At 38.0% G+C, this 23,619-nt stretch overlaps 2 protein-coding genes across 6 annotated transcripts in view; both read left to right on the forward strand.

Annotated features, from left to right (window-relative positions):
* Positions 1 to 7,324, forward strand: part of furina (furin (paired basic amino acid cleaving enzyme) a) — a 57,413-nt gene extending 50,089 nt beyond the window's left edge. For both annotated transcript variants that reach the window (XM_020941611.2, XM_020941610.2), the window contains exons 13-16: positions 1,126 to 1,305; positions 1,390 to 1,514; positions 2,437 to 2,559; positions 3,232 to 7,324. In XM_020941611.2, the coding sequence (XP_020797270.1) occupies positions 1,126 to 1,305; positions 1,390 to 1,514; positions 2,437 to 2,559; positions 3,232 to 3,842 (1,039 nt within the window). In that variant the 3' untranslated portion in view covers positions 3,843 to 7,324. The remainder of the gene's footprint in view (positions 1 to 1,125; positions 1,306 to 1,389; positions 1,515 to 2,436; positions 2,560 to 3,231) is intronic.
* Positions 7,325 to 7,857: 533 nt separating this feature from the next.
* Positions 7,858 to 23,081, forward strand: fes (FES proto-oncogene, tyrosine kinase). Of its 4 annotated transcripts, XM_055154683.1 has the most exons (19): positions 7,872 to 8,327; positions 8,424 to 8,615; positions 9,146 to 9,319; positions 11,176 to 11,272; positions 11,724 to 11,907; positions 14,250 to 14,387; positions 14,920 to 15,039; positions 15,132 to 15,254; positions 16,017 to 16,206; positions 16,339 to 16,416; positions 17,148 to 17,345; positions 17,879 to 18,001; positions 18,084 to 18,137; positions 19,122 to 19,240; positions 19,756 to 19,850; positions 19,958 to 20,081; positions 21,750 to 21,907; positions 22,030 to 22,152; positions 22,763 to 23,081. In XM_055154683.1, the coding sequence occupies exons 2-19, from the start codon at positions 8,469 to 8,471 to the stop codon at positions 22,903 to 22,905; spliced, it is 2,388 nt and encodes a 795-aa protein (XP_055010658.1). In that variant the 5' UTR covers positions 7,872 to 8,327; positions 8,424 to 8,468; the 3' UTR covers positions 22,906 to 23,081. The 4 variants fall into 4 exon arrangements, 3 of the variants coding, with proteins under 3 accessions (XP_055010657.1, XP_055010658.1, XP_055010655.1); XR_008632292.1 differs by having other exon boundaries at positions 7,858 to 8,615; positions 21,750 to 21,923; positions 22,763 to 22,902; XM_055154682.1 differs by having other exon boundaries at positions 7,862 to 8,615; positions 17,190 to 17,345.
* The last annotated feature ends 538 nt before the right edge of the window (positions 23,082 to 23,619 follow it).

A 23,619-nucleotide genomic window follows, 5' to 3' on the forward strand; every position in this document is an offset into this window, starting at 1 on the left:
TGCTCTTAATACAGTACTATTATTTTGTTCCATATTGAACTATTTTATTTCCAGTGAGGGTTTTTTTTCCTATTCATACACAGTTTTATGTTTATATTTGTCTAAAAACCTTGAGCGCAAAAGTCATTGTTACATAATGTCTACACAGAATGGGCTGCTATGGTACAAGGACACGCAGAATGAACTACTGCCTTGTTGAATGTCCTCCTCCCTTTCCTGTTATCCCCATTGTACATCTCAGACCAATCTGTAACACTTTTGTCTTCATTGTTTTTAAAATGTTCACAATTATAAAGTGAAACACAAGTAAATAATGGACACACCTTTGTGAGTCACTTTACAGATTTTATTCTAAGTCCACCTTTTTTTTTCAGTACTTCAGTGGTTAACTGACTTTGATAAATCATTCTGTGTGCAAAATTCACTTTTCACCTACTATCCATGGGTTTCAGAATGATGAAAAATTAAGACTGTTGCCATAGCAATTAACTATTTACAATCTTTTTGACAGTGAATAGTGCTCAAAATGTCTCCTATTACAGGAAACTGAAATGCATGAATATGAGCCCCTATTATAAATGTAAATGTAAAAGCAGAAGCATCTCCACTCATTTTCATCATTATGTGTGACTGTACTCATATGCTCAGTCTAAATTGGACTTTTGTTTACAGAGAAGGACAACTGGATAATTTACTTTTTAAATGGATCATGAAATATTTATTTATACCCGGAGAGACGGCACGGCGATGATATTAAGTCTTGTCTGTAATTTGGGCGCCTCACTGTCGCTAAACCCCTCGCTTTCCTCAACTCTGAATTGTTGTGGTTATATGTAATCTCCTAAGCCGATTTGAAATGGGGTGTAGAAAATAGATGGGTGCTTTTCGTTTGTGGAGGACAAGTGTGCTCCAAGTTTGGCACTAATCCCTCAGACTCCTCCCCCTTTGCCTTTTTGGACACAGGTGAATAGCAAAATGTCATTCCTCAGTTGTCTGAAACTTGTGTTCTTTTATTATGTGCTTATGAATTCACTAATTATTTCAGGCATGGCTCCTTCCCCAACACAGACATCAATAATCTGCTCTCTCATAATCATACACTGCTTTATTCTGTTTGTTTGACAGGAACATTGGAGGTCATTTATTGATAAACAAGAGCGTGGATGCCTGCTTCGGCTCAGATGCTCATGTGAAGTCCCTGGAGCATGTTCAGGCTCGGCTCACTTTGTCCTACAACAGAAGGGGAAACCTCGCTATTCACCTCATCAGTCCCGCTGGTACACGCTCCACCCTCCTCCATCCAAGGTATAACCATCTGCTGTTACATTAGCGATCAACTAAAGGACAACAATGAGAAAGAATTGAGATTGATGTTGTTTGGTTTTGCAGACCTCATGACTACTCTTCAGAGGGCTTCAATGACTGGGCTTTCATGACCACTCACTCTTGGGATGAAGTCCCCACAGGCGTGTGGACTCTTGAAATAGAAAATGTTGCAGGGGCGAGTGACTATGGTAAAGCATAAATCAACTTGATACCAACAAAAACTATATTTGCATCTGCTTTATTAAATGTAATATTACTACATGAAGAACATTCACATATGACAAAACAAAACTGAACTACTGTTACAGAGATTATATTTATTATATGTTTACTGATCTTCTCATGCCAGGAAAAGTCTCTAGTTCTAGTGATCTTGTAAGTATTATTAGATTTGACTTTTTATGGCTCAAATTCAAGATGTAGTGTTATAAATTCAAACTGCAGGTGTGTGCTTCTGTGTGAGTTAAGAACTCCTGAAACCGTGTACATTGTGACCTTGACTTTGTGCAAACTGTCATTGTGTCCATAGTTGACACTTCACCTGCCTGGTTCTAGTGTCCATGTACTTAGTATGTCAGAGCCAAAATGCAGGACAGATGAAAATAAACACAATCTGACATGTTTACATGCATGTCTCTTGTTTGTTAATTACCCGACCAAATACACATTTTGACACATACTCTTGGCAATAGTACAGTTTATTACTAAAATCACAATTTTAGCCATCTTCCATTTTATTATCAAACAATGGGATCATGTTCTTCAGATCAAAAAAAAGAATGGCATGAACCTCATAGTATATCATGTAACAGTCACCTGTGATGTGAGTGTGCAGTATAGCACAGTCACAATCTAATCCTTTGACTTAAACACATTTTTATTATTTTTTTTATACAAAAACATGAAACTGTAAATTAACATTCAACTAGTTCCTCTTTTGTGAAGAAACTTCTACTTTAGATGGAAATACAAAATTACTTTAATTTTGAGTGGCTCAGGACCTGTGCACTTCCTCTAAATCCTAAATGACATTGCAGCAGGTCTCAGATTGGATTGCTGTTAGACTCCTTTTGTAAAACTCAATATTAAATTGATGTCTGTTTTATTCAGGTACCCTGACACAGTTCATCTTGGTGCTCTATGGCACTGGCTCACCCTCTGACACCACGACAGAGAAGCCTCAGCCTGGAAGTGGCGGCTGTAAGACGTTAGACCTGAGGCAGATCTGCATCGGTAAGAGCCTGCAGTGGCTAAAATTAGTAAAGTTACTGCCTCAGGCGCAGAGAGGGGCATAATCAGCCCTGAGTCATTCTGTCAGGTGAGGGAGAGGATCCTCTGCTGCAGTTTGCCCTCTGTCCACCTGAACCACACGTTCTGACTTATTATATTATTTATTTTGGGTGGCATCACTCACATCCAAAGCTCTGAATACACTTCTGCATTTGTCATGTTGATTTTGGTTTCTAAATACTTCTTCTGAAGGTAAAGTCTCAAGGTATATAGAGCCATCTACTTTTCACTGTTACAGGGGAAGGCTGACCCCTACAGGCTGCCATTGGTATTTGCCTTTTAAACAGATCCACTTGTGATCTAGAAATGTGTTTCTGCATTCATATTTGCAGCATTAGAGCTGATTTAATTGTTAACTTCATAATGATTCTTGTTTCATTTTAGATACTCTCTATATTATCTATTAATTAGCATTATTCTAGTACTAATTCTTATACAAGTTAGAGTAATACAGAAAATTTTACTGATCCTGAGCACATTTTTCTTGTACTTAAGTGGTTATAAGTGACACAATAAAAGTAAATGGCTTCATACAGAATTTCTGGGTGATATTTGCCTGCTCAGTGGGCAAATTGCTGTGCTTTCTGCTTAAACTCTGTGCTTTGTGTGTTACAGAGTGCAATGCAGGCTACTACCTCCATAAGCAGAGTTGTGTGAAACAGTGTCCTGCAGGCTACTCCGTGGGCTCCCAGCCTCTAAACTACACAGTGGGTAACTTTGTGGACCCTGCGTTTGTACAGGCCTGTCTGCCCTGTCCACAGCCATGTGTCACCTGCAAGAGCCTCAACCGAAACGCATGTACGTCCTGCCCCCCACACAGTTACCTGGAGAGCAACCCTGGCACCTGCCTGCACCTCAATCAGATCCTGAGAGAGACACCTGGAAGCTTCATGGTGGATGGCCAGGGAGAGCGCCACCTGGAGGTGGAGATGGGCTCTCGTCTGCCCATTACAATCGCGGTGCTCAGCTGCGTGGCCATTATTGCCACCTTCGTTGGGGTCTTTCTGCTGCTGCAGATCCGCTCAGGCGCTCTCCTCAAACTGCCTTCCCTGGAGGCCGGCTCTAGACTTGGGTCAAACTTCAGCCTGGGGGGTAACAGAGTGGTCTCATATAGGGGCATTCCAACTGTGTGGGGTGATGACGGGGCAAATACAGACTCAGAAAATGAAGAGTTTGACGTCCAAAATGAGAGGACTGCCTTTATCAAAACACAAAGTGCCCTTTAAATTCTCTCATGCTTTTAAAATCCTAAGCCCCATGTTTCAGATAAGTTTAGGCTTTGATGCAGTCTCCTCACAGCTGTCTCTGTTTGATTTTATCTTTTCTCCTCCGGTCTTCTGTCTCGGCAGACTTCACGAGCCCACTTGTTTCCTCTGTCTCTGAGCGCTGGATGTGGCTGCTCAGTCTCTCCACACTCGGGCGAATTTCTATTAGAGGCACTCTCTCCTCTGGCCCTTGATTACTAACAGTCTGTCTGTGCACAGTCCCGCTTCACCCGCCTTTGTTACTCCAAACAAATGATGATTGTTTGCTGCTCCCAGTCTCAGTGCAGTTGCCAGACGAGATTGCTGTAAATGTGTCAAAATGAGTGTGTAACTTTAGCTTAAAACAGTCTGGTCGGTCACCTCAGTTTCGCATAATATTTGATAAAATATTTCAAGTGCTGTTTAGCAGAACACACTCTGTTTAGAGAGCATAGTTTCTCTTGAGTGAATCCTATATTCATTCTAAGTGCTTTAGAAGTATAAAATGCATATTGGCAAACATAATGGATTGTAACCACAAGGCAACAAGACAGTCTGTCTGAGAGCTTTTTGTCCTCTGTTTTGTCAGATGTTAATTGTGTTTGTACACAGAAAAATACTGGTTACTTTTTTTTTTTAATCCATATTATTCAAGGTGCAATGGGGCTGGATTTAGCTCTTCTATTGTACAAACATTAGAAATGCCCATTTCGGCTCTAGCAGAACAAACTGAGTCACCCCAAACCATTAGGGATTCAGAGTCCTTCTGACACACGCTTCAATTGAGCCTCAAAGCCATGCTGTATTTGTCGGTGTTCCTGTATTAAGAAGTGGCACAAGCCTCTTCTTCTCTGTGCTTTCCTACTATCATATCCTCTCCTCATATTCAAATATTTATTATTTAGAAATCTGTTCACCCAAGCACCACTTCATCAGCATCCCAACATCCTCAAGTCTTCAATTTAAACTTCAGATCATCCTTTCACTTGCCAATTAATTTTACTCACAATGCTGCTATGACTATTTATTCAAATATGTCATACCTTTTGGAAAATTTACTTTTTAACATATTTTCTCCTTATCTTTTGTGTGTTTTTGATCTAAAATATGCATGCATCACATGGTTTCATCCAGTATAGCTTTTTAGAAAGGTGTCTTCTCTTTTATGTTTTTTTTTTCACTACAGGAATGGTGTAGCTTTCTGAGAGAGGTTGTCATGGTGATGATGTGCTTACTAAAGTGCAGCTGCTCATCCTTTTATCTACCTCTCATATAATCGTTCAGCAAAGTTTCATATGCAGTTTTTAAACAGAGATTGGGGCCATATTTTACTTAAGTCAAATGTACAATAGGTTGCATGATCATGGTCACGTACATGAAGTAGTATTCTGCTGTAGTGACCTCAAGGGCATTTATTCTTAACCATTGGGCCAGGGCCCAATTGGGGCTGCAAGCACGCCATCACAGATATATATTACATGAGATAAGGCCCCAGGTGGCTTTGTATAGAAAAGGTTTTAATTTGGAGTTATACAATTGTTTTGGCTTTGGGCAGCAAACATTACATGTCACCTTTTGTTTGTATATCCTTTGTTTTTAATCTTCAGACAATCAAACCCATTACTTAGTAGTTTTTAGTTTGGATGAACACCGGTGCATTCTTGTGGTGGGAATTGTTTAGTGCACATGATTTTCTTAATATGCAGAGATGGATGTGATTTAAATTACAAAGTGCATTCAGAGGTTATCTAGTAAAAACATTGTAAGATATTAAGTAAAGCGTTTTTCAAATGTCTTTTCCTAACAGAAACCAGATAATTTTAACACTGCTTCTAGCCAGGAAACTTAATTAATCTCTGATGACCTGTGCAGGTGTAGCGTGTGTGGCTTAAGTCTTTTTTTTTTTTTTTTTTATTCGAGTTGCGAAAGCACCATTCCAAAAAACTGCTTTTTAGAAAGACTCTGTTTAGTTATGTCCTGAGGCTATCTGTAGTAAGACATTAGTGCTGCTGCTTTTTAGGCAGTGATTAGCTCTGGTTAAAAGTGGCGCTAATTTAAAAATGTAATACCCGTAGAATCGTATCCAGCTTGCAGAGTAAACAACAGATAAATTGGCCGATGCAGCCTCAAATTGCCATAAATAACTTTGCATCCTTTCGAGCTGACTTTTTACCACCTATAATGTTTGGCTTTAATCAGCTTTTTACAGTTACTTTGGACTAGGCAATGCAGAGTTTTCTCTGCATCAGGCATCTTCCTTTTGAAATGTCAACAATTATCTCTTCCAGAAAAAATGAATGAAAAACACTGGGTGTTCTGTCAAGAGTAAGTCCTCTGAGTTCATACACTTATTTTTATTTATTGTAATTTGATGTTGCAATAACTTTGGTATAAAGTGTTTAGTAATTTCAGCTCATCCTGAAAGGAGGCAGCTTTGGTGAAGGCCTTTACTAAAAGCAAACACTAAAATGGTTAAATAACTGAAAGTATTTTGATGTGTATGGTAGACACCCCTGTACAACCCATTCCTGCTGAAAACATTGCTCTTCATGTGAAGGATGCTGCCTTAGGATGTAGTGGCTGAACAGGAGCAATATCTTTGGCCTAACCAAAGACAATCACATTATTGCTGTGTAGTTCTGAGACACTTCTTTTGCTGATTGCATCACTTTGATTTTGTCCCCGTCATTCCTGCCTAGGGATGCACCGAACCAGCTTTTTCTGTTCTGATACTGATGTCGATACTTTGGCTTTAAATATACCCGTATAATTTATTTCCTTTAAACACAAACTGCATATGGTAAAAAATAATCCAAATGTGGTTTGTAATGGTTATTAATAATTTATCAGAATATCTGTGAAAATATGCAAGTTGAATATTATGAGGTGTTTGGGACAAACATTGGCCAGTAAATTGTCTTACTACACCAATTTACAGATGAAAATAGGATATTGACTGAACTGATATTTTGGGACCGATATTCGATCCATCAAAATTTTCAATATCGACATCGTTATCTGATGTCAGTATTGTATCAGTGCATCCCTATTCCTGCCTTGATGGAGATCTGCAGAGACACCCCTTTGAGCATTGGTGGAGTGGGGCGTGAATGTATCTCATTTACATCAACTAAAGGGCTGAATCTGATCACTGCACCTGTGAGTGCACATTTTGAAAATAAGAAACACTTTGGGGCGGGTCGTCTTGAGTGCAGCTGACGACTCATTGGTTCTCCTGCTGGCCTGCGGCTGCACTCAGTACCTTACAGTTGTGTGACCTATTAATGTACATGAATGACTATCTTAAGTGAGACAGAACTCTAAAATAAGGCCTATTTTTGTACTATATGAATGGTGCAGTGTAATTTTCTTGTAATTTAAAGGTTTTTGCTCTTGTTTTCCTCTTTTATTTAATTGATGTCAATTATAGATTCTACTTAAATAAAGATCTATGCAAATTTCAATGTGTTTCTCATTAAAAACAAAGTACACAAACTGCAGTTCCTGCCACTTTGAGAACCACTGTGTTAACACACCATGTGCCGTTTGATGTGACTCAACTTTGAAATATAGTCAGGTTATTTTGTGCATACTCACCCAGTTTGGTTAGAGTTTGTATATCAAAATAAAGTAGGTCTATAGCTCTTCTCAACACTTCTCATACAAAAATATCTTGGTGGTCTCGGCTGTTCTGCATGTTTAAAATGTCTAATGACTGCAGTTTGATGGTGTATATCTAATGCAATTCAGCTGAAAGTTTCCACCAAACATCAACTGCACACTTGTGAGCACAACTAATGACCTGAGACTTCGTTCAAGCTGTGTTTACCAAAGAGAAGTTACAAATGGAATCACATTTTCTACACTCTGATTAAAAAAAAACTTTGTCCTCAATGGAAAATAAATTGCATAAATATATAGCAGCATCAGCACACAAATGGCCATCAGCATCTCATTTGAACAGTAGAGTGCTTTACAGCTAACACAGGAAGTTGTCTGGGTTTCTGTTTCTTTTAAATCTATGTAGCAGCATTTTCAACAAAACTAAGAATGTGTGCTTTGAGGAGATGAGTTTTTTTCTTCTAATAAATTATAAAGATTAAGCGCCATTGAAACACTGAATTAAGATAAATTATACAAATGAGAAGTGGCTGTAGTAACTCAACATTAAGTTAAAAAAATGCATATATAACTCCCCCTTTAAAGTTCTTAAAATATTGGTAGCTTGAAGTACTTAAATATTATATCATTTTCAGTTGAATGCCCCCACATTTCTGAGTTGTAATTAAAATAAAAAGGAAGTGTCTTAAATGCAAAAAAAAAAAAAAAAAAAAAAACAGACTATAATGACACACAAACCACAGCAGACACAAGGAAGTAACCTTTTGGCCACTCATTTCACCAGGAAGTGAGAGCCTATCTGCTTAAAACTGTGCTATTGTCACATCTCACCCTGACACCCTTCAGGTACCAGCTGTTTTTAGTGAGGTATCATTCCAAACTTTATAACAGAGTACAGAGCACATAAGGATGGGTTTTGAGGAGGACCTGCGTTGTCCCCAGGCTCACACGGCTTTACTGCGTCTGCTGGACTCAGAGCTGCGTCTGATGGAGGTCATGAAGAAGTGGATGGGGCAGAGAGCGAAGAGCGAGCGGGACTTCTCCGCTCAGCTCCACCATATGGCAACACTGGTGGACCGACTGGACAGACCCCAGTCCGGACCCGGGGTGGAACACATCAGCCAACTAAATAAGGTCAGAAACACATGTTAATATAGCCATTTTATATGTGTACTGTAAATGAATGGAATGGTTAATGAACCTCTCACCAAGATAGAGAAAACTGATCAACTGGAGGATTGGTGAAAGCAGGTTTAATCTTCAAAACAATAACCTTTGAGTGGTATTTCTTCATCTGCCAAATTAAAAAGTATGAGAGAGATAAGTGGTGACACAGTGGCAGAGGAGGATGGGAAGTATCACTGTCACTGTAACTGTAAAAGTTGAAGCTGATTCTAATCTAAACAACACCCGTATCAATGGCATGAGGGATAAATACTGAACTGAGCTTCTGAGGGTCATAAAACTCAACATGATAACACTTAAAATACGACTTACAGGTGTATAATAAAGCAAGGCACAGAGACTGACAAATAAAGCAGTTTTAAAGAATACATTAGAATTATTAATGTGTTTTGATACTCTGTGCTCACTACACATAAACCCCACACACTATTCCTTTTAGTTGAATGTTGTTGTATTTTGTGTTTATTCTATTTGTGTAGTCTTGGGGGGTGCTGGTTGCTCAGACAGAGAGCCTAAGTCAGTTGATGAAGCAGCGCTCTGAGGACCTCCAGGACGGTCCCATCAGCAAACTGACCCTGCTCATACGGGACAAACAGCAACTTCGCAAAAACTACGCCGAGCAGTGGACTGCCCTCAGACTAGAGCTCACCAAGGTTCGTATATTCTCACTGAAAACATCTCCAAACATTTCATTCATTTACAACTATGGCAACTTAAATTCAGACCTAGGCAAACTTTTATGATCCACATATTAAAAAAAGTAATAAGTAGTAATAAATTCGAAATAAGTAGAAAATAGCAAGAGACTGGTGTCAGATAAGGCATACTTATATAAATGTATATGTACAAGAAAAAAATGTAATACAATAGAAATAAGTAATAAAAATGTCTCAGCAATAAACAAGTGGTGCAAAGATGATATAACAATTGACAGGTTTGACAATATGATCTATTTTTCCTTCTATATGCTCTTAAAATAAGCACATCTTCTTATGCAACTTTTTGTATAATTGCAAAATATATCAGAAATAACCATCTTCCCTGTTGGCCTTTCCCTTTTGTCTTGAAAGCGTGAGCAGAAAGTCTATTTTCACTTAACAAGGGGTTGCCAGGTCTGGTGTAACACTTCCTATTCTAAATCGTGGGAAACACAAAGTTATGAATGATATTGCATGGTCCTAATGTATAACTTGCACTACTATCTGTCTATTGGTATATCATAATGGATAGTCTATTAAAATAAGAAGCCATAGTTTTCTAGACAGGATTTAATAACAATCCAAGTATCCAAGTGACCAGAAATTCTCAAAAACTACAAAACCAGTTTTATGTATTTACTTTTCTGTATTTATAAACAGAATTGTTCACACCTCGTCAGAACTTCCACACAATTTAAAAATGTTATTTCATTTGCAACACACTGTTACTATCATTATTAAATTATCAAATGTGGGAAAGTCTCACATTACCAACATGGTTTGTGTTGGTTTAACATTTTCAGACACAAAGAAACCTAAAAGTAAACATAAAAAGGCTTGGTACCTGTTTTATCTTCTACTTCCTCTTTAACAAACTTTCTCTATAAACATGATGAAAGGGCATTTGACAGGTGCTGATCATAGGAACAGGACTGAATATTCTGCACACATTCTGCAGCTAGCACTTGCCTCATACTGTTTTTATTACTCAATTACCTCACCCTAATGATGGGTTCATTTTCAAAGGCCCATATTGGAGCATGTGGTGGATCGTTTGTTTTGTGAAATTAATCATACTTTACTGTGATGACTGCACAATGACTGGTGAAAACAAAGGCAAAATTGTACCCGGTTAGTTATTTCTGTCGCTTTTTAAAGTGAATCAAAGAAAAATAGAATATTATAGAAAAATATTTGAATACAGTTACGCAGCCCTATGCATCTCTGTATTAAAACTGAAAGTTACTGTCCACTTCCTGCATCTTTCACACCACCGTGTCAACACTTGGATGAACTATGTAACACTTTTTAAGATTTTGTTTTACTATATACCAAACAAAAATTTTATTTTCAAAGCATTATTAATAGGTTTAGCCTCCTTATGACATATTGCACACTTTTCATAATTTAATAGATATAATTTTAAATAGCCAGTTGCTATGGCAAGAGTCACATTTTTATCATTCTGAAACCAACTGATAGATAGTATTATTTATTGATTGAGTAATTAGGTTTGGTTAATTAAAGCAGAACCGCATACGATTACCAACATTAGACTCCATGGAGACAGAAAGGTAACAAAACGTCTGGAGTCACTTATGTTTATTGCCATTCTGTGGAACATTCCAGGAAAAGTAATATTATATTATATTATAGGCAAAGTTAATAGTCAGGTATGTATGTTTTAGTGCAATAAAAACATCTTGCATGGTGCGGTATTCACTTAAAATGTTGTTTTAGTGATCATATAATGGTATCAGAATTTCTCATTTAATATGGTAATATTTGGGGCATGTGGTTGTGTGTTTCAGGTGACTCAAACAGAGCTGGAGAGGCTGAAGAACAACTACAGGCAAGCAGTGAAAGAAACCGCTCTGGCCAAAAGAAAATATCAAGAAGCCAACAAAGGTGATGCTCCCTCTCAGTTTACAGCAGAACACATTACTCTGTGTGTGTGTGCGTGTGTGTGTGTGTGTGTGTGGTGTGTGTGTGTGTGTGTGTGTGTGTGAGTGTGTGTGTGTGCGTGCGTGTGTGGGGGTGCATGTGTGTGTGTGTATGTGGGCGGGCAGACAGGTATTTCTCACATTATGGGGAGTGAACCTGGTACATATCCTTACACATCCTGAGTATGAGTATTTTCTGTACACTTTTATCAAGAATTTGTAGGATTTGGTAGTTTTGTTTTAGGTTTATATAAGCAAAAACCCATTTATGGATTCTAAGGAGACCATTGGTTAAAATAGGTTGAGGCTAGGTAAATAGTAACTATGGTTTAGGGTCTGATCAGTCTCCAGGAAATTAATGTGAGAATATGTAATGTCCCCAAAAAGTATGTGAACCCAACATTGTGTGTGTCCAGAGCGAGAGCAGGAAAAGGCCAGAGAGCGATACGTGAAGGTGTCAGTCAAACTCTACGACGTCCACAACGAGTATGTGCTGTCAGTCCACGCGGCGCAGGTCTACCATGAGCAGCACTACAGCCTCATCCAGCCTGCTCTGCTCCGCGCGCTCCAGAAGCTTCAGCAGGAGATGGTGCTTATACTGTAAGAAACAACAAAAGCATTTCAATAGTGCACTGTGGAACATCCTTGACATCCTTAAAATGTCCTGTTATATGCAACACTTTGAAAACTTTTCCCCATTAAACAGATCTAATATTTTGTTTAAAATTGTTAATTGCTCTAGCAACAGTCCCACTTTTTCATAACTGTGAACCCGTGGTTTGCTTTTTCTGAAATGTTTATTCATATATTCATTTTCATTCATTTCATTTAATCCTTTATTTTGAACACTGCAAACAAAAAGAAAAAAACATACCTGAAATATATAACAATTTATGTAATCCCACCCCTTACTTTACATTTATTTACTGGATTTTACATTTGATGCTTCCTGTGTATAAATTACAGACATCTGCAGATAATAACTATACAGCACTCACTCGTCCATGCAATTTTTGAAAATTTTATACTTATTTTCAAACTGCCTTAGGTTTATAGAAAGTTTATTTCCTTGCATATATTGCTCCATAATCTCACACCATTTGAGAAAATAGAAAATCATTTCCTCTTGCTTATTATATATAAAGTTATGCTGTCCTTTTAAAAAAGGCCTTAACATTTTTTGTATATTTGGTAAAAAAAAAAAAAAAAATAATAATATATATATATATATATATATATATATATATATATATATATATATATATATATATATATATATATATATATACTTGCTTTGAACATAATTTGAGCTGTTAAATAGATCACAATATGTGTAAATTTCAGAATTCAATAACATATTTTTATGGTAAAATCTTATCTTGTAAAATATGCCTTTTTACTATGAGCAGGGTCACTTCTTCACAGATCTGACTAAATAATGGTGTCACTTGCTTATCTCCCTGGATAAATAGACTTTAATCCCATACTGTGGAACAATCTTCAGGGACATGTGGAGGTGGCAGATCCTCCACCAGAAAAGTAAAGTTTAATGTGTTCCTTTAAACTATAGTCTCAGATTAGGAGTTTAGTTTATTAGTCCCCAATATCAGTTGCTAGGAGTGGACTCTAGTTTACAAATAGCATTTAGTTCCTTGTTTAAAACCCTGTCACTTCCTTAGTAATGACCCTGCCTTAACGTTGCATTATTCTCCCATTTACCTCTGCCCCTGTCCCAGTTTTATTCTGTTCAGTGAGATCCCATAGCTACTGTAGTATATTGGTGAATTTATGCTTGAAAAGCTGTTTGAAGTAAGTGCGGACACATTTGGCTCATTAACCATTTAATGATATAAATGTGGCAGTAGGCCAGAATGTAGAGCCACTAACGACAATATGGGTTTTTCTGTCCCTGCCGTAACCATGACTGCCCCATCTGTTTTGGAGGCAGCTGAATTATATTTGATGTGTTCTTTTTTGTTTGGGATTGCATGCCAGTTGTACAGTGATTTACCAGGTGCCTTCTGTCACTGTAGGAGTCTAGATAGGGTCAACTGTCTAACACAGAACAAAACAGTCTCGGCGAACGTTTTAGTGGGAGAATGCTGAATCCACTGTGCCACTGTTGAAAGATAAAAGCTTCTCAAAGTCTCTCAAAGCGCTATGTGGTCATTTTTCATTCACACTAGTGTGATGAAATGTATATTGGGGAAAGATTCTCTCAATCTGTCTTTGTGTAAATGGATGTGATTTCTACCTAAGACCCTACACTCAATGGCAGTAAGCTACTTTTGTAGCCACAGCTGCCCTGGGGCAGATTGGCAGAAGCAAGGCTGCCAATCTGGTAAGCAAGATGGGTGAAGTGTCTTCCCTAAGGACATAATGACAGAACGTGGTCCCAGTAGTAACCTCCAACCTTAAGGTTCAGGGACCACTGCTATGAGCACTGAGCCCCTGTCACCCATATTAAAGGTGTGCTATGTATTTTAGCTGATGGGAGGTCTGCTACCTGTGAGTCTCTGTGGAGATTTTATTGCTTTGCCTGTAATATTCCATATTATAGCACATAACTTATCTATCTCTGTGGAAACAAGCAGGTGATGCCACCAGGTGACCAAGTTACATACATACATACATTGATCTGTAATAAATTTAATGCAAGGTTAAGGATTTTAATGCCATGCTGTAAAATGTTTTAGGCAAAACCATAATATCTACATGGAAACTAGTAAGTAGCAGTCTTTTTATCAGAAATGTGACAGTGCACCTTTAATCATGTATGTTAAAATCACAATGACAGCATAAACTGATTGCTACTATTGGTGACTGGCCTTAACCTTCAAGAGTGAGAAAGTGAATGGCTGTTTGTCAATTTGTGTTTGCCCTTGAAGTTCAGGACTTGCCTTTTTGTTTAATTTTTATGTTATCCTTGGTCTCTGATCCAGAAAGGAGATTCTGCTGGAGTACTTTGACATCTCCACTCTGTTGCATCATGAAGTGGTGCGTGTCCACAAAGAGATGTCTTCTGCCCTAGCAGCCATCAACCCTCACAGCGAGTATGAAAGCTTCATTCAACAAAACAGGTACAGCGCAGATAGATTTGAAATATTTATTCAGTAATTTGATGTTTCATCTATATCAGACGATATCACTTACTGCATGAGTCAGCACGGGTACAATACACTGACATCACTTTACCTTTTGTTCATGTGCTCTACTGTATTTAAATACAGTCAAAGACACTTCTTGTTTTTTGTAGTTTTGTAACTTTTAAGTTTTAGATTTGTACAGCATTGTATATTATTATTTCATCTGTATTATATTCTATTTAGTTAAGCTAGCCTGGTGAAATTGTTAGTATTTTAATAGATATTTATCTTTTTTTACTGAATGCACATATTTCATCTTCCTGCTGTTGTTGTAATCTATGTTGCAACACTGAAGTTACCCCACTGTGGGACAAATAAATGTTCTGTTACTTTTCTTATTTTATGTTATCATCTCTTATTTATGTTGTCTGATTAATGAAAGGTTAAATTAAGGTGGAGCACCACCTCCTATTTCGCCCTGACAGTGTTCTCTTATTAACAGCATATTGGCTTTGCTTTTGGGCAGGTCTGTGGGGGAAGACCCAGCTAGTGCCGACTTTGATTATAGCATCTTAGAAGAGAATGAGCAACTTAACTCAACTGAGATAGAGCTGAATGACCTTACACTCGAGACCATCCAACACAAGTCAGGCAGTTCAAAAATATTGTTCTTTTTTTTTCAAATCTTTTTCTTGTTTGCAGTTTATTGATCAGTGCTCACATCTCTGCTGCTTTCAGGCTAACAGCCGTGGAGGAGGAATTGATGGACCTTGCTCGCACTCTGGGCACTAAGCAAGCAACAGTGGAGCAACTCGAGCAGGAGTTACGGAGTGAGAGAGAAGGGGTCAAGAAAGGTCAAAGGTCAGCAAACCATGGCTCTTACGACCAGCTGACACATTACGGTGGCAATGGACAAATAATACAAAACAATGACTATCGATGGTGGTCTTAATGTTACGTATAAATATAAGTTAAACTAGAGTGAAACGCGGCCATGTTAAATTGCTAATACTATTATAATTCAGAAGGCAGCCTTGGGTTATAAATTTGAGTGATTTGTCAGTTATGGAGGTTGCTCATTATTACTCTTGGGCAATGGAGGGGTCATTTGAAGGAGTCAGAGGTTTAGCTCGTCACAAAGTCATTTCCAAAGTCCCACAGGGCAAGTGGGAACAGATGATTCATAGTCTGGGTCTTAACTATACGCAAAGCCCATATGGTGCAATAACAAAGGTTATGTTCTGCTTTTGACCAGGGCTACATTATTTAATGAAAATGAATGTATAATTTTGTTACTCTAGAGACATGGATTACTGCATCTGCACTATGGGTATAGCTTACAAAAGGATAGGAGTATTTTCTGACAAATTCAAATGCATTCTTCAAATAGTTCAAGAACTTTATTTGTTGATTTTGGTCTAGAGTCATATTCTGAATGTTGATATAAATAGTGCAATAAAGTCAGACAATGTGCTATGCAATAATGCAGAAAAGGCAGTTACTTGCAAGGGAAGAATCTAGAACAGATAAAAATGAACACTGTCGTAATCTTTTGTTTTTTAGTATAAAACATGTAAAAGTAATACAATATTAATGAAGGCCAATGCCCCTCTGTCTGCACAGGGTCTACCAGTTCAGCAAAAGTCATGCCCTAGAGGAGAGCCAGCAGCAGGTGTTTTTGTCTCAGGGAGTGCGGGCCAAACTAGAGGTTCAGAGGCTGCTGCTCAAAGAGAAACTGGACCAGCTGGGCTCCCAGGACCCACCTCCTGCTCTGGAGCTCCACACAGTGTCCATCTCCTCAAACACAAGCAACGTTAGTCTATGAGTTACAGTTCAAAATTATAATCAGTCAGTGTGAAGTGTGGAGTGGATTTAAAGTCTCACACTGAAATAATTGTGGTCATTTTATCAAGGAGCAGTATTATTCACTAACAAATTGTTGCAGGACAAGCATCAAGGTTCATACAAAGGAAGAGATGGACTCATAAGCAACATAAGTGGCCTGTTTAAAGCTAAAATTGGGGTATGTTAGTACTTTGCACTTGCATTATGTTTAAATATCAGTACAGAAATGTCTTTTTGTCTTTTGTCTCTCTATCTCTCTCTTATAGCGTGCTGTAATTTACACTGATTTGAATTGTACACCAGATCTCTATCTGACACTACTTTTCCCATACCGAGTATTTTTATGGTTTCACAGACACACACTGCTTCACTGTTCCACCTCCTGGGTTTAACCGATGCGTAAATTTGTTTTCAAGTGTTCATTTTGAGCCTATTCTCTGCACGTCTCATAACTCTGTCTCTGCCTCTGCTTGTGCGTGTGCTTCTGACAGACCTCACAAAACCCCTTTAGGTCATCTGTTTGACGGAGGCTGATTCTGTATTCGTCTGACCTCAACATCCCACTGCTAATAATTTCTCACCACAACCAGCAGAGGGAGACACTCATGACGCTGTAGGTCTGGGTTCATTAACAATGCTCAGTAGATGGCCCAAGATGTAAGATGCCCACGTGCCTGGCTAAGGCCAGACAAAAAGAGCAAAAGTAGTTTGTCTCCAGGGTTACTGACTATATACTACAAATTAGCATCAGTTTTAGTGATCCTAGCATTTGTCACAGTTAATATTGTCCAGCTCAAATCTTTGCACACTGAACAATGTTGATATTATGACAACAGGTGCCACAATGAAAATATCATCATGTTCTCATAACATGTTGTCTCATTGGTTGAATGTGTTTCTATGTGCCAGTCGCCTTCATCTATAGATGTTGACCGTCCTTTGGCTCAGCAGAACTGGTACCACGGGGCCATCCCCAGACTTGAGGTTCAGCAACTACTGCAGAATGATGGGGACTTTCTGGTGCGAAAAAGTCAAGAGAAGCCTGGCTATGTGCTGTCGGTGCAGTGGGACCAATCTTGCAAGCATTTCCTCATTCAGGACGCAGATGTAAGTTAAGAAGATACATGAAAGAAAATACTTTTAAAGGAGTTGTTTGCATCACCTGCACTCCCAGCAGTGTTTTAAAAGCCAAAGATTCTTCGTTTTAAAACTATGGCACTCCCAGACTGCCCATATAATGCTGTAAAATTAAAAAAGGAAAACAAAAGTTTCCAATGGCACTCCTCTGTGTGTGTAGTTGCAACACTGCATTCAAGCAGGTCAGCAGGTCATGGTAAACAAAATAAAACAACAACAACAACAAAAAAAACCTTTAGAAGATTAGAAGTGTTTTGAAAAGTCTTTTATCTTGTGAAAAATGCTAAAAATTACTAATTTGTGGAAAATGCCAGCAGCTGTTCCTGAAATTCAAAACAGCACTCATGAATGTACAATGAGGCTTGGCTGAGTTTTTAAAAGGGATAAAAAATATTTAAATGTTATTTTTGCCACTATAAATCTGCACAGGTCACAGCTCACAAATATTTTCTATCCCCATGCTGATGATTGCATTTGTGTGTAACTACTTCACTGTGTGTCAGAACATGTACCGTCTGGATGGTGAGAGTTTCCAGAGCATTCCCAAATTGATCCATCATCTTTTCTCCACTCGTCAACACGTCACCAAGAAGACGGAAATCGTGCTCAAGAAACCAGTCAACAAGGTGCAGCCTCGCTGTCTCACAAATATATAATGCACTGTTACAATGTTGTTCATTTTAAAGTGAAGTGCCTTTGTCTTTTCAGGACAAATGGGTTTTAGATCATAATGACTTGATTCTGGGGCCACTTCTTGGGCGGGTGAGTTTGTCATTGGTGAAAGGTTTAATGTAGTGTATTGGTGGTTTTCAGATTCTAGCATGTGATGATGTCATACTTCAGATTTCCCTATTGATTACATTTTATTTTGCTATGAGATATCGGAAAGGTAAATTCCCAAATATGCAACCTGATCATTTCTATTATTGACAAGACCCAACACCATCTATATTACAGCAAAAATCTACAGTTGAACAATATTCCTTTTGCCTGCGCCCCATCTGTATTAAATAATATTGCCCTGTAAAATGTCGTGATGTCATCTGAAACCCTTTAATAATCACAAAAATATACTCAGTAAGTTGCGTGACACCCACAGATAAAGAAGTGCACGAAGAGCGAGTCTGACATCAGCCATAGTGTTTGGCTCCACTCAGATGAGGCTAACTATGCTAGCAGTGAATGCAATGTTTTGTGGCAATTTATAGTGTTAAATCAACTGAAGCCCGGAGTTGATGAAGCCAGAAACGCCACCATTAACTCTTCTTATTTGGAACCTGGTGGCTAGTGGGTTAGCTATGTCCATTTATATATACCGTCTACGGTGACACCACATCATGTTACAAAAAAGTTTAAACCTGAGCTGGTTGGTAGGTCTCATCTGAAATTATGACATCATGAAATTCACCAACATGAGTCCAACCTACTGTAGTGAAATTGTATTTATTTCATCAATAGAAGAAAATTCAATTTAGGCACAGAATTGTGGAAAGATGGAATTGCTTTCTATGTAAACAGAACAGAATAATTTTTGTCCTTGACCAGAAAAAGACACACATTGTATTCTTTCTTCAGAGTTCATATTTAGTCTTTTAGTAGTAATACTTAGTCAGAAAAAGTGACGCTTCCTAACAGTTACATCAATTGCACAATCCTGTTTTCACATGAGGTCAGATGCAGACAGGTTTTTCCTTAATCTAAATGCCACCACATGATGTTGCTATAAAGTTAATAATTTGTAAACAGGGTAACTTTGGGGAGGTGTACAGAGGATATCTGTGTGCTGACAACACCCCTGTCGCAGTGAAATCTTGTAAAGAGAGTTTGGCTCCAGAGCAAAAAAGCAAGTTTCTGATGGAGGCCAGGTCAGTAAATAAATAATCATCTATAAAACAACACATGCTTTACACTACTATATAGTACAAACAGATAAGCAGAAATATATAACATCCTCAGAGACTGAAATATGATTAAGCAATGTTTGATTTGACTGTAAAGAACTTACACATACACTGAAAAAAATGAAATGTTGACCCTATAAAATATATTATATCAACATTTTCCATGTAATTACTTTCAGCTGATCCCAAGCACAACATGCAGATTTTAAGATGATCTCTGTAAAATGTTCAACCAACATAAAAATATTAAATGTGAAAAGGGTTTCATAATATAATTAAAAGCAATCAACATTTCAGTGTAATAATGACTAAGTATACTAATTTTACGCTACATCAAATTTGGAATCATTTACTGCATTACATAATAGATTTTTTCTGTGCACTAGATCTGTACCAGCCATTCCGTGTCTATTGAATAATGCATTCTTTTTCTACACAATGTACACATATAAAAATGAATAACTGTTTGCGCTCTACAGGATCTTAAAGCAATACGACCATCCAAACATTGTGAAGCTGATCGGGGTGTGCACCCAGAGGCAGCCCATTTACATCATTATGGAGCTGGTTCCAGGTGAGTCTCTTTCATTCGCACAGATAATTATGTCTTAAATCTGAACCAGCATGTCCTGGTGCAAGTCTTATTTATCCCCTAATATTATTTATGTGTGTTTTCTCAAGGGGGGGATTTGCTCTCCTTCTTGCGCACTGAGGGTCTGAATCTCAAGCCCAAGATGCTGGTTAAAATGACAGAAAACGTAGCATCTGGAATGGAGTACCTGGAGAGCAAGAACTGCATACACAGGTTGGACTACTGATTAGGGCTACAGCCAACAATTGTGACAAATTTACCATTGCAATAATCTCTGGCCATTTCAAAAATAGATATCTGGACTATTCAGAAACACATGCCAAATGCATTTTATATCAAAGATAGTGGTATTAGTAAATCAAAATGCCAAAAAATAATAATTTAATCACACACATTTTATTCTTCATCTAGAAGTCTTCAGTCAGCTTTTATGTTTTTTACCTTGATCAGATTAAAAATGTATTGAAAAACAAAATGAAATGTGCAACAGAAAAAACTGGTTGACACTACCCAAGAAAATAACCACTGACTAATTTACTACTAAAATAATCATTACATCGTTAGGTGTGGTGCTACCTTTTATCACTGATCATACAGTGAACAAATGCAGACTAAAAGTGGTTTTATAGGAGTGGACAGCTACCAGACAAATACTGAAAACACTGTAGTGTAGTGCAGCATCGTCAATGCCAACATTTACTTTTCCAGCACTCTGAGCAACCGCTGGAGCTGCATTGCTAAAAATGTCTGAATAACTACAAGGATTTTTATAAATAGGCCTATTTCTGCAAAGAGAACACAGTGTTACTTAAAAAAAATCAATATCTGCACTAGAACAACCCCACCAGGACACCAGAGCAAATCTGATTCCTCTCAGTGTGAAGTAATATTCACATTAATTTGGCAAGTTTACACTGATTGGAGATAGAAAATGATGTACACAATCTCTTTTGGTTAGAATTTTATTGATGGTAATCAGTAAAAGTGCTGGTGGAGAGTACGCCACTCACTTGACTCCACAGTGTATTCCACAGTGTAACATTAAAATTATTTTAAATTAGTACAGAGGTTTTTCACTCTCTGTAGTTGATTACAGACCTTTCTAGATTCAGTCAGAATGTAGAAGGGATTGGATGGTCTGGCAATTAGATCTGTGAAGAAATCTCCCCCTCTTCCCCCTAAAACACCTATAATAACTAAATGCTATGATGCCATACTGTGAAATACTCCAGGCAAAATAATAACATTTGAGTGTGGTGGACACAAAAATGTTACATAGTGTGCCTTTAACATATGCACTGGAAAGTCACTGGATGCACTGGAAATTCTAGGATTCTATTATGTTGAAACTCACTGTTGTGTTACTAAACAACAGGTATTTTTGAGAGAAACTGTAAAGCTAAAATTGCCCAAATGGATGAAAATTAGTCATCAGGCCTACCACATAACCAGAATAAATGAAGGAAGGTGAATTACTTTAATAATGGATTGCTGAGAATAGATAAGCCTCCAATGTGTAGCAGCTTCTCGTCTCCACTTCAAGTATAGTGCAGAGTAGCTATAAGAGACACCACACAGCAGGCCCCAGTGGGCATGTAGTGAGTCTTTGGCTACAGCCACTTTCAAGAAGCGTCAGTGGAGCTTGTCGGTAAGTGAAGGAGACATGGTCCTGTGACATGGGCTCATTACAGGAACACGCTACATTCTGCCCAGAGGGAACAGATCAGAGATGCCCCTGGCTCTAGACTCAAACACCGCATGTCAAACTTCCTCACATACCACATGGCAACCACCGGCCCTTTTGCCATGCTCAATTTGATATTCTTTTTATTCAGCTTTGTGTGACTTTTCATATCTTCACATTGTCTCATATTTTCAAAGGGACCTGGCAGCTCGGAACTGCTTGGTTGGAGAGAAGAATATGGTAAAGATCAGTGACTTTGGGATGTCCCGTCAAAACGATGATGGCGTTTACTCTGCAGAGGGGGGACTCCGGCAGATCCCCGTCAAATGGACTGCTCCTGAAGCCCTTAACTTTGGTCAGTCAGATCACATGTAGGCTCCTGTCAAACTCACTCACTAAAGTGCACCTCATTATTACTTCTACAATGAACTAACAGCTTTGTCCTTTGGTTTGGCTGCCCTCTGCTGGTTGATGTAGGTCGTTATACAACAGACAGTGACGTGTGGAGTTTTGGGATCTTATTATGGGAAGTGTTCTCATTGGGCATGACACCTTATACAAGTTTTACCAACCAACAGACAAGAGACCAGGTGGAGAAAGGTATAAGAAAAAGTACTACACTATGGTCACTAATATGTTACGTTCACACATGATTTTAAAGTAGGATTCGGATGACATAACACTCAAGGGGAAGGGGCCTATAACTCTATGGGTGAAATGGAAAGAAACAATTACAAATGTTACACATTTTTTATTTGGGATTGGGTTCACAAATTTTCATGTAAAATGTATGGCTTTCAATTCAACTAGTAATGCTATTATAATAAAATTAATTTTGGTAAGTGCCAGAGAATAATGAACTTTGTGCGTGGATAGGACCAATATTAACTATAAACCAGGAAAAATATCTGCACTTTGACAAGGCAAATTATATCATACAATTCTGATCTCCACTCCAGCTCAATTTTAAACAATTATTAAGGAAAATTTTAGTAAAAAGTGTGAAAGTATAATTGTAATTGTTATGTATGGGGCGGCCTAATTTACAGTTTGTTAATGGTGCTTTCAAGAACTCTTTCTCTCACAACGAAAATCCACATTTGATCAACATTCATTTTAGCTACCCCCATCTGTAATGAATATTATTGGTCTATAAAATGTTGTGATGTTTTGCTTGACAATGCATTAAAAATTGTTTTTAATATTTTAGGTTACCGCATGCCTGCTCCATCTGGGTGTCCTGTTGAAATCTCAAGAATTATGAATACCTGCTGGGAATATGAACCACAAAAGAGGCCTTCTTTTAAGAAACTTCGAGCTGAACTTGCATCCATATACATTAAAATAATTTAAGTCAATGAAGTTTTACAACAAATATGTAACAATGTAATATTTAAATTGTACTGTGATGTAGCTTGTCGTGTGTTCATAGAATTTGCCTTCTGTGCTGCCTCAAAAACAATGTTGTGTAAAAATATGTTTTTGTAATACACAGGAGTAAACCATTTGGTGGCAATCTTCCCTCTTTACTTATGTGTTTGTTTACTGCGTCTCCCATGTGTGGGATGCTTGTTTTAAAACCAGCTTTAAGTTCCTGTTTAAGCCACACTGATCCATTCACATCAACACAAAGTGACAGTTATAACCGCTGTAAGTTTACACTGTAATGCATCTTCTTCCCAGACACACTGATGTTTTAAAGAACTCATCAGGCTGTTTGAACAATGAATCCAAGAGGGACATGGAGACTGATGTGGGCGGCTTGTATCTGCTCTGTGGCTCACAGCAAATTCCGACAATGTGAAGAAAAATTCCATTTGCATGTTCAAGACTAAGATTTATAGTTTCATCATAGTTTCATAGTTTGCATACATACATACTGTAGTTACATACATACATACATACATATATATATATATATATATACTGGACAAGCATATTAGTTCGGTGATAAAGTCCATCTTCTTTCCCTTGAGGCTCCTTTCTAAAATAAAGACCTGGCTCCCACGAGCAGATTTTAAAAAAGCTATCCATGCATTTGTAACAACGCACCTGGACTATTACAAT

The sequence above is a fragment of the Boleophthalmus pectinirostris genome, unplaced genomic scaffold, assembly GCF_026225935.1.
Source record: "Boleophthalmus pectinirostris isolate CB_2022bp ecotype Guang Dong unplaced genomic scaffold, ASM2622593v1 HiC_scaffold_19, whole genome shotgun sequence".
Classification (NCBI taxonomy): Eukaryota; Metazoa; Chordata; class Actinopteri; order Gobiiformes; family Gobiidae; genus Boleophthalmus; species Boleophthalmus pectinirostris.